At 40.3% G+C, this 12,048-nt stretch overlaps 1 protein-coding gene across 1 annotated transcript in view; it reads left to right on the top strand.

The window, feature by feature from the left end:
- The first annotated feature begins 11,014 nt into the window (after positions 1-11,014).
- The window catches only part of FAM196A (family with sequence similarity 196, member A), a 31,808-nt gene continuing 30,774 nt past the window's right edge, over positions 11,015-12,048 (top strand). The window contains 1 exon segment of the mRNA XM_009702169.1: positions 11,015-12,048. This exon segment is cut by the window's right edge and continues 22 nt beyond it. Coding sequence (XP_009700471.1) covers positions 11,015-12,048 — 1,034 coding nt within the window.

Genomic DNA, 12,048 nt, shown 5'->3' with positions numbered 1-12,048 from the left:
TAGAGGACTACAGCAGCCTTAGGTAAACCATTCGCTGCACTGGCTTTTCCTGCAGGAACAGTACCAGTTTGGTTTCTAAAATTCTCATCTAACACCAGAGTTTCACTACAGAGGCTAAAAATGCAGTTATACGGTGGACCAAAGAACACGTAAGCATATGGCTTTTGCACCTGATTTAACAAGATCTGCAGAAACAGCATACAGCCTGGCACGCTGACTTCTTAACAGCAAATGAGCATTGTGGAAAGCCTCTGCAAACTTTTTTTTCTGTAGGTGCTGCCTGCCTCAGCTGTGTGATCCTTTTTCTGCCTCAGTTTTGTGTGCTGAAGAATGCTTCCTCCCGTATTGATTTCTGCTTGGACATCCTGCTCCTTCGGATGCAAAACTGAATTCTACTGCCCATCTCCAGAGAGTCCACTAACTTCATTTTTTTCACACTCTAAACCATCCAAAGACTGTTTCCTCTATCTGTATTTACTTTTACTTCCATTTTACCCAGTACGGGAATTCCTTATTATTTGTACTGTAATAATGCTGGCAAAATCCCAACCCTAACTCACGTTTTTGACATCCATGGAGAACAGAAGCAAGCAGTTTGTGTTATTTTTGCCTGTCCATGATTGCTATAGCATGCCTGAAAATAAGGCCCACATAGGTACAAAATTAAACCATTTTAAAAGCAAAAGCAAAGGAAGATCATTCCATACAGTCTAAGCAAGGAGGAAGCATCAAAAGCTTAGCAAAGAAGGATTTACTTGTTTTGTGCTCTTCCCCTCCCTCCCTGCTTGTTTCATGCCTGCTCTTCCTCACCTCTTCCATTTTCTTTTAACCTCCAGGAGAAATGCAGACACCTAGCCAGTAGCTCAGTCATACAAGACACAGTCCTATGAAACAAGTCATGGCCATAGCACTTAAAGCTATAAAACCTTTGCTGTACCACTGAAAATGTCCAGCACAAATTCCAAGTAGTTAAAAATTGTCATTTTGTATTTAGACCCCGCTTTGACCAGAATTACGAGTCCTATACAACTTAAATACTTCCATCCCTCTTCCACAGTGACCTAAGCCACAGGACTAAAAAGTCTTCTTAAATTTCAGTGAGACACACAAAGCAAAGCACAGGTATGACAGCCCACCACTGTGACCACAGTGTGCATGGATATATCCAAAACTATCTTTAAATGGTGTATAGTGTGGGTATCGGTAATACCCCAAGGCTTAACCACAGCAAGTCTGCTTTGTGTTTCCCAAAGAATCACAGCAGCCAACGCTCATGCCAGAGTTGTGATGCTGTTGCTTGGAACAAGTCAATGAGGCCAAAGCTGATGCAAGTTATACAGCCTAATCACGGTGTAAATGACTTTAAAAAACTGAAACAGAGGCTCTGTGATGCTCAACACAAAACCACTTAAGCAGGTGTGTAAATTCGGGACTGTATTTTAAAGTTAGTAACATGAAAAGTAGTTTTGGTCTCGTTAGTTACTTCCTGCTCTCCTTGGGAGAAGAAGGAAGAAGAGACAGCTCAGTTAAATCACTAATGTTTGTGTATTTATATATGAATAATAAAAAGAAAATCTACAGCACGCCCAATCTCTCCTTTGAATTGTTAGTAATTGGTTGCTCATGTCCATTTTGTTATTATATTCATCACACTCTTCTGCAAATACAATCAGAAATGAATGAAGAGATATCCACAAGTAAAGAAATGTAACTTGTGGATTATTTTAATACATTTGTGTGTATCAAGGCTATCAGCAAATAAAACACAGCAGAATTTCTAAGGAGCTGACAAAGAGACGGATAAAACATCCCAATGCTGAAGGGAGTAATGCAGCAGAAATTATGCTTGAACTGCCTGGTAACACCAGTAACACTGATCCACTCTGTAGACTGAGCCTAAGTTGCTGAATTCAATACTGTGTATTTTATGCAGTCCTAGCTGAGCAAGTTGATGAGAATAATGTGTTATATTCTTGCATTCACACTTTGTGATAGTATAAAACCACACAGAGCCACAATAAACGTGAGGCAAATGATCTGTTGAGTAGACAGTTCTGGTGCCTAAAGTGTTATCAGGCAATTCTGATTAATAATAGAGGAGTTCTCAGCCACAATCCTGCAGCTTCACACAAGCGGAGTATATAACTCGAACGGACAAAAGCAGCATATGGATATTCTTAAGAGGATCTCCAGTTATTACTTTAATACACTTCCTAATCATTCGTATGACAAACAACCCATCCTAAAACACCATCACCAGAATGTTCTCTTCGAGATCTTACTCCACATTGTCCCAGGTCCACGAAACCTGGAAGCAATTTCTTCAACATCTCCACACCATCTTTACCCACTCTCACTGCTTCCCTCTTCATTCTCCACACAGTTCTTCCCGCATTGACCCAAAACCGTTTTCCCTGGTGACCTGGAATGAGCCATCTGCACTGGTGTTACCCATCAGTTCTGACCCTTCTCCCACAGTCCTCATGTTTGATGAGAACTTGAGACTTTGGGAGGTGAGATTTGGAGCATTCGCACTGATGTTCAAATTTAAGACAGCTTCCCCTCACATCAGACTTTGGCTCTTCCTTCATGTTACTTATTTCAAAAGCACCTTAGAACCAGCTTTTATGAAAGAAGTTTTGCAACATTATCCACTTGCCGTACAGCAATTAAAGCACAGCTTTTTTCTCTAATAACAACACTCTTTTGGGGTAACTAATGCTCATTTTTGTACGAGCCTTTGCTGTAGCAGAAGTGAAACTGATTTGTGCACTGCTCGTGCCTTTCACCACCACCAGCACACTCAGGTCTAATGTACATTGATAATTTACAATGACAGCGGATCTAAAACCAGAACCTGCTTGAAACCAGAAACTGTTCACGAATGTGCTCCTCAAGAAGGTGAGAATTACACAACCTTTATTTCCTGGTGACTTCCGACAACATTGGAGTGCAAATACAAATCTCCTAGACGGGTATTATCTACCAATTAATATCCTGCTAATGATGTCAGGTTTTAGACCTAAATTACCCAGCCGCGTGGTTCAGCACCACCTCACACCCTCCCAAGGCTTGTCTGCACGTAACCCTAATCCAAGTAGAAAGAGCTGACAACATTCTGATGCCTTACAACCACTGACCTCAGGAAAGTCACTCCTGTCTGTCACCTCCCATTTGTAGTAAGCTCTAGCACAGACTACAAAACGCATTTTCCATACAGTAAGATTATCTGCATTCCCAGGGGAACGGACTGCTCTGCATCCATTGCACTGCACCCAAGCAGACTGCACGCTGCGCGGCCTTTCTGTCACCTGCGCAGCAAAACCGAAGATGCAAGACCAAAGCATGGAGTTGGAACGGGCTTATCTCATTTTTCCTCTTTAATCTACCCAACATTTGAAAAGCTACGATGAAAAAGAAAATAGCTGCAGTTGATGAGGATGCTTGCAGTCTGGACATGTTCTGGGTCCCTAGCACCCAGAACACTCTCTCTGGAGATCTAACAGCTTTGCAAACCTGTTGGCCGAAGCTAAGGAACAGAACTGCTTTTTTTCTTGTCATTTGGAGGTTGTTTTTTTTTTTCCTGGAATACCCACAAAAACTCGATGTTTACCAAGAACAATTAAAAGTTGGTATTCAACAATAACGCAGATAATGAACTGTCTTGAAGCTCTTGTTTTTAACAGCTTGCTATTTAAATTATTTAACAGAAAGCCCCATAAAAATGAAAAAGCCTTCCAGTGAAAGTACGCTGGCTTTTGGACTCCTGGAAGACAGCACAGTATAAGCAGAACTATTTGTGATTCTCCTAGCAACACATCCTCAGCAGCATCCTTATACCGCGAGTACCAGCTGTAACACTGACAAAGAGTTGCACAGATTTACATGGCAAAATAATGCTAATAAACCTTTACTCGTAGTTTCATAGTAGCAATAGCTGCATAGCACAGTAAGAAAAACAAGCGTAATTCTTTAAGTAGTAATGTTATTTTTTCCAGTACGCTAAATGCTATCGAATGTTTGACATTGTAACACTACGAATTGAGAGGGAATATCTTTTGACATTGCATTTGTTCCAATAGGAAGTTAATAGTTGTTAATTCAGACCACAAGGGTCTATACGGTTTTTAAAGCAAGTGCAACTCTCCTTAGTGTTACTATTAGTTGCACAAACCTATTATGGGAAAAGTAACCCTTACTGTACAGAATTGTATCACGCTGAATGTATTCCTTTTAATTTTACGCGTGTAACAATACAGGAAGCAACAAAACCTAAGTATTATTAGCATTTGTGTTCAGAATGCGTAGTAGACATGTCAAAATTATAGAAAATAGCATATACCAGCTTCTGCATTCAGGGCAATTGTTTTGTTTTGCAAGGAAAATTTTAAATAGTTTATCCTACAATAGATACCTGTTTTATCTAAAATTCTACAGGCTTATTAAATCATACATTTCATTTGTTGCCACTTAGTTCTAAAGCCAAAGCCCACAAGAACATTTAAAGGCATTTATTGTCTATCTCAGCCATTAGCTAGGGTATGATTTTTATACATCATTCTTACAGAGCCTACCAATGGATGGGAGGGGAAAATAAATTAAAAAATAAAGTAAAATCAAATGCCATATGATCATGTCTATTCTAAAGGAAGACTTTCAAGGCAATTACGAATCTATCATATGTCATCACTGAAACTAGGTAATTGAGAGATCTATTTTTTTGAAATTGTACTAAGAACCATCACAAGTCTACCAAATGTTTGTAGTTTACAGCGCAATGCGTTATTTCTAAGTAACGCATCCCAAAGCTGGTTTTTGCAGGAGAATGTAACTAAAAAATAACGGGTCAGTCTAAGTTAGTAGACTACATTTTTTTTCAGTGAAAATATAACCTCCCCCCCTTCACAAACTGTAATTTTGCTAGGGAGCATACAGGAGCTTTCTTTTCTGGTATGCACAGCACTAACTGCGTTGGTGGGCAATCTCCAAGCATCTCCAGAGCACAGGCTGCAAAGCGCTGTTTTAGGCAAATGGTGGTAATGCTCGGTAATTCATTGAAGCGGTGCAAACTTCTCCAACCAGGGAGATTAGAAGGCTAGGGCAATTCACCCTCTGCTTGATAAAATACAGAATACATAAATGCAGCAGTAAGAATGAATTCAGTATTGAGCAATAAATAAGGAAGTTCAAGAGAGAGGAAATTCAAGTTCAATGCCTAAGGGTTTCAAAACAGATTTTTAAAAAAATAATAATACTAGTTTGACATTTACCAGCACTGCTAACTCTATTACTATTACTCGACATGAACAATTCTGATAAAAGGCAGAGAGACTGCTCCACCACATCAGTTTTGTATGTCGATAGATACCGGGGGGCGGGGAGGTCCTAATAATAGTCATCAGTACTTTTTACACCACAAAAATTGGGCATACCTGCACCCTTGCATTTATCTGGAAGTCCTATTTTATCCTCATACTTGTATATTAAAACTTTATAAAAAATCTGTAACACACAGGAAAAGTTTCTGCAAATGACTAATAATTAATAACTGGCTAAGAGCATTCATGTTTTCCAACACTTTAATCAGTACAATTTTGTTTACTGGACATCGCTTACTAATATTCAGGATGCTACTATATGATTTTTAAGTTTCTATCATAACAACACAGTCCGTTTATCTAACAATTGGATTCCTTTTAAAAGGAGACTGAAAATACTCCTAAATTAATGAAGTAAAAATGTCTGAAAGCCAAAGAAGTAACATGATATTAGAAACAGTCTATTTAACTCAAAATTAAGAAAAACACGTAGATTACATGTAAAATATCCTCAGGTTGCTATCACTGGTTTACACGATGGTATATTTAGCATTAACATAGAATAGGCTTCTATATTATATTTGTTTATATGAAGCAAATCCCAGTTTCTTTCAAATAGCTATTTTTAACAATAAAGTGTATTGTATTCTACGTAGACACTTGCAAGATGACTTACAGACATCAAATAGTTTTTGAAAAACAAATATGCATTATTCAATTTTATGATAATATTTAGACCTATAAAAATGGCATATGAGGCAGCAGGGACTTCTCCTGAGAAGGTATAGCCTCAGTATATTCAGAAGCCTAAAGATGTTGTAGATCACTAATGAGCCTGCCTTTACGTGGTACAGCCCAATTATTTGCATTTCCTTGCATTATTTTTCCTTTAAGCTATTACATACATGCACAAAAAACCTGTGTGCTGTTAATACCTGCACAGAAGTTTACAGCTGTGTCTCTAAAGCCTTCATTTGGTCTGAACATCAGAGACTGAAATCTGTGCCGGCCATCTGCAGTTTGGAACTTGGAAAGTTTACCTCCACTCTGCTTATTAACACATTTAGTCTTTGAGTATACTTCTGTATCATAAAAGTGACAGAAGTAAAATTTAAATTATAAGGTAAGCTAGAAATCTCCTTTTCTTTCATTAACAAATCAGTCTGGATATTCAACACCATAATTCACCTTACAGTGCAGTGACTTTGCAGAGTTTTGGATTAAGAGTGGAGGTCCTGCAAAGATTTACTTATGTACCTAAGCTTTACCTGCCAACACAGACTTGAACAGGACTGTTGGGAACCCACTGCTGCTCGTAATTGAGGCATGAATCACGTAAAATAGGTCTCCTCCCTAGAAATGCCCATTGCATTGCTGAACTGAGGGGAAGCAATCTCTACAGCATCAATAGAGAACTGAAAGGGAAGGATTTATTTAACTGAATAAAACACGCTATGGAGAACCTGAAATAATAAAGAAGGTGGTTTCCGTAACTTACCCTGAAGATTTTATACTAACTGGAGGCTACTCTGTGCATCACTTTTTTATTATTATTATTTAATAGCTTATTTCCATACTCAGACATAAGGGAACACTGCTTAAGGGTAATCAGCCACAAGTTTATAAACAAATCAAGGCTAAAAACTGAAAAAATAAGCTCTGTGATTACTTAAATATTTAGCTTAGCAAATCATCTCATGCAATCAGGGTTTGTTTAGAGTAACTACAGACAAAAAGTTTAAATCTATTATCTATATTTAATTGGCATCTGCAACTAAAATTCAAATTCAAAGCCTTTATTAGCCCCCTGACAGAGTAAGCCATGAAGTCTGCAGCCCTCATCCAAACTGAGAAACTCCATCTTGGTAGTTTCCTAAAGTACCTGAAAATCCTGCAGTTTCTATCGTATTTCACAGCCGCACGTTTTATGTATGCCACCCTTGCCTCCTGTTCCAGAAAACACTACCGAGCTGAGTAATGGGCAGCAGAATTACCGATAAGTAGTGCAGGGAAAGGAGACGCATCACGAGGAGGTTTCCTTTTGCAGTCTCCCAGCCGGGGTGCAGGCTGTGCCCCCGGCGTGCTCCCGGTCCCCAGGAAATCGGTGTGAACGCCGGCCCTCGCTTCAGCAGAGAGAGGGCAAACCTCTGGCACCGCCTGAGCTCAAGCGCAGGTTGAACGATTAAGCAAAGCCTCCCGGGAGACGACGCTGTAAATGCTTAAGTGTCTCAGTAAGCCAAAATTGGAGTCAACGCTTAGTCCAAAACAAAAATGAAACAAAACAAAGTATTATATAAACTCTTCCCTGTTAAAAATTTAGGTTGCAGTCAACTATTTGCTCAACCATTCTTTTATCAAACTTCCACGTAGAGTTCTCCTTGGAGACACTGAGATCCGAGTAAGGCTTTAAAAAAAAATCTAGTTCTTTTGGTTGTTGTCACTCTTAATCACAGATATCTATAAAATTATTAGTCCAAGCTTCTAGTGGGAATAGAAGACTCTAGATTAGCTAAATCAATCAGGCCTTTGCAGGTGGGAAAAGGGAGACAAGCAATTTTTGAAGAATCAATTTATTGGCTATTAAAGACACGCTTAAAATTAACTGCATCACAGACTATAGTAGCCCATTTATCTATTTCTGTTCTCAAGAATATCGCCAGACTCCTGGTTTCATCTGGGTTATGGACTCCATTAGTTCCATCTGTGAAGTCATTCCAAACAGACCCCGCGATCGTGCAGCCCCAAAGATTATGGGATTAAAGTGACATTTGAAATAATCTGAAAATTGAGACCGGTCAGCGGTACACTAATAAAATCTCAAGCCAGTACTTTAAAATAAATTGTACGTTAGTGGATCCTACTGTCAAATAACCAAGCGCCAGAAAACTGACTTTGACAACTCTGAGGTGTCCTAAGAGATGTTTGCAATAAGTGACTTTCAGATCTAACAACCAGTTTTTGTAAGCCTCTTTTATTGGTAAAAATGTGCCCCCTCTTTTCAGACGTAATTACCGAATATTTCACATCTTTGTAAAGGCAACATTTCATATTTGCTACCCTTTCTTAGGAGTGCATGAACTCACATTAGGAGATTTGAAAACTAATGGATATAATGGCTGTTGTGTTACCATATTTAGTTTTTTGGTAAACCCATTACGTTACCAGACCGTTCTGGAAGGTTTGCTTCCAGTAGTTCTACGTTAATGAAAGTGCAGAGTTTTTGGTTTTGATGGTAGTTTTTACAACATATTTTAGCTGTGTCTAAAGCTAATGTCTGTCCAATTGCAGGCTAATGGACCAGGTTTGTATCTTACACAGCACTTCATTATTCACTAAAGCATTCCAAAATTCTACCCCTAGATACATAGACAGATGGATGGATCGATGGATGGATGTGTTTCCTACCATCACCATCTTTGGAAGCTGTGAACCAGTGGGGCGCTGTATGCAGATTATCTCTCAAATAAAGGCCTAACATCACTCAGCAAACATTACTATAATTAAAAGACAGCCCAAAACAGCCAGTACAGGATACTAATATTCCCCACAAAGCATGACTGACTCCTTATTTGGGGTTTCAACTGGAACAAAAAATTCCTGGCATTCATATATAGTTAATTTATTTTTCCCCCCCCATAAAAACTTCTCTGTATTGGTAGGTCATGTATTGAAGGCATAGGGATAACTGATCTTACCCTCCTCACCCCAGCAGGTCACAAAGTACAAAAGATCACTCTCCCACCCTACTCTGCTTCACAATTTTATCTTGAGGCTTCCCTCTAGCCATTTCCATTTTAGAAACTCTTTTCCCCAAAAAGAGGGGCTTGGTCACCCTGGTATCAGATACTAGGCCTGTATATAGACATCTAGTTTGAAAACTAGTATCTAGCAGGCTCAGATTCCATCATTTGAACTTTTTTGTCCTGAATCTTCCCCCTTTTTGCTTTCTTCTACAGACTTTCTACTACATCACAGAGATTCAAACAGAAACTTCCCCTTCTAAAATGACTGCTGCTCACTCACTGCTACCCGAACTTGACAAGTTAGATAGAAAAAGGGAAGCTAGACGGATTCTAGAATATATCACTTACTTGTTTGCAAATTACTAGGACCAGGGAATTAAAACATGAAAACAAAATTAAGTAATGACACATTTACATGAGATTTTTTGAAAGCAATTTGATAACTCACAAATCCAACCTTGCACTATACAGACTGTCTGCCATGCATTTGTGTGTCTTAATAACTTTCAGGAAATGTTACTATTACTTTTTAAAACCCATAAACATTCAATTTTCCATTGAAAATAATTTCTCCATTACGTTTCCTTAAATTAAAACTAAATATAGACTAGCCATAAGGATTCACTCACTTGCGCCACTGAGTTGACTTTATAAAACATACGCTACTGTGGCACTTAACTCTTCAAGAGTTTCACATTTTTTATTTAATAGACAAAAGAATTGTAATTAAAAATGTATTGCAGATACCACACCTGAAAGTCCCTTTACTCATTTGACGTTGTACTCTGAGTCCCTCTGAGGGCACACCAGTGTTTAAGTAGGAGATACATGCGGAATACTGGGATTAAGTGGGAATTTGGTAATTCAGTAAATCTCAGCATTAGGCAGAAATTTGTGCAATAGGAGAGTAAAAACGACAATTTCAAATGAGGTGTAAAAATGAGGTCTTAACTATCCAGTTACTACAGATCCCATACGATCTGTACAACGATAGAGCTGTTGGGATTTTTTGCCATGTGCTGTGTTAGGCAGTTGGCATCTTTTCATCCTTGAGGAGGTGCTTATATTTCAATAGCAGATTAAGTAATTTCTGTGAATCATCACAGGTTTTTTGTGGGTTGTTTTTTTTTTTTAGCGCTTTAGGATCCTTTGGGATAAGAAGCTTTATTATAAAGCCATATTACTGCTTCTAGTAAAGGATGGGTTGTTTTGCATTTGAAGCAAAACCGGAATTGATGCACTGCCGACTTCTTCCGCAAACTTCAATAGTTCTGAAATTTTATGCATACAGCAGTGCCAACCAGTTGCTAATAATAATTATCTATACTCAGGTTTTAGGTTTAGCTATGAGGTAAATTTAAAACAAACAAACAAAAAAACCCAACAAATAATGTCAGCTCTAATGACCAATTAATTTCTTACAAAGATGCAGAGTACATTACACAGAAGAAACGTGTTTCGTAAGCAAGCATACTGTCAAAAATAATGTCAGTTTGACACTTCTTGCTACTAAACATTTGCATTAAGGAAGCAGCAAGGGTGGTCGGTGCTCTAGACTTTCCTTTATTTGTTTTTCATTTTCCCTGTACTTTTTATTACTTATCAAGTAAATTCAGATACCTCGGCTCCCGAGAGCTCATATGCCCCTGCAGTGACCTCGGAGTGCTGAGCTAGCACCACCGGCATGACAGCCATGGGTGCCTGTCCTCTGGAAAGGGGTCTGGAAAAACTTGTGGTGCCACGAAAATCAAGATAAAAAGCATGATTTCCTAGCAAAACACCGAAGTCTAATACGAAGGACTATGACTTAAGAGAATAGAGCAAAAAGGTGACAAGTGGCAGCCATTTCAGCCAAAGTAGAGGAAGTTAGCTCACATATTGCAAACCTGGGGGGAAAAGTAGCGTTTGTGTTGTAACATGAGGCTTTTTGAACTGTTTTTGCATGCAGGCATCATGGTGAGTAAGGAGCCCAGCAAATGCTTACTCACGACCTCGGAAAGCGAAGTTGAGCCAGCGGCTTCACTCGCGTTGGAAATGAAATATGCACTGGATCCTAACCGGCAGATTAAGAAACGAAACAAAGCCCTCCAGGTGAGATTTAAAGATATCTGCGAGGCCCAGAACGAGCAGAGGGACAGAGAGCTGTCCACCACGCAGGATCCCGACAAGAGAGAAGCCAAGTCCATTTCCTACAAAACGGCTTATCGCAAGTACATGACAGTGCCTGCCCGGAGGTCAATACCCAACGTCACCAAGAGCACAGGAGTTCAGACTTCACCCGATCTTAAAAAGTGTTACCAGACCTTTCCTCTGGACCGGAAAAAAGGGAATATTCTTAAAAGCGCCTCAACTGTCGACACCTTTAAGAGTCAGAACAACGGGTTTCTAATAGACGTTAAGGACAAAGACGGCAGAAGCTCAGGGGAGGCCATTCAGTGGAGCAAGAAGGCCGGCAGCCTGCAGACGGCGGAGTTCATTTCCCACATCAACGAGCGCACCAACGCCGGATTGCGCGACAACGGGGCCGAGGCCTGGACAAGCAGCGATTTGCACAGCTCCCCCAAAGAGCCACCTCCTCCTCTCCCAAACTTGGCCGACCCCACTTTGGAGGAGCCCGCTGCCGCCAGGCCGCCCAGCCGAGGGACACAGGTAGCCGGGCAGGCGGGGAGCGAGGAGGCCGCCCAGCCCCTCCACGGGAGGGTGTTCAAGACTGAAGTGGCCACTGTTTATTTACCGGCGTCCGGTTCAAACACCTCGCAGCCCGACCTGCCAGACCTCGCGGCCGAGACCGACTGGTCACCCTGCCCAACAGCTGAGGAGGACAAAAAGAGGACAGTGCACCTGAATGGTGTTCAGCCCCAGGCGGGAGATGCTCGAGCCTGCTCGTCTCGGGTGCAGTGCCAAGCCACCGAATGTAACGATCAGACCCTTCAGATAAACGTTTCGCCTATGGAGGAGAACCAGCCTTGCCAGACGGCCGTCGCGGT

This window comes from Cariama cristata, unplaced genomic scaffold (assembly GCF_000690535.1).
Source record: "Cariama cristata isolate BGI_N322 unplaced genomic scaffold, ASM69053v1 scaffold23726, whole genome shotgun sequence".
Taxonomy (NCBI): Eukaryota; Metazoa; Chordata; class Aves; order Cariamiformes; family Cariamidae; genus Cariama; species Cariama cristata.
This window is presented reverse-complemented; position numbering and strand designations above follow the sequence as displayed.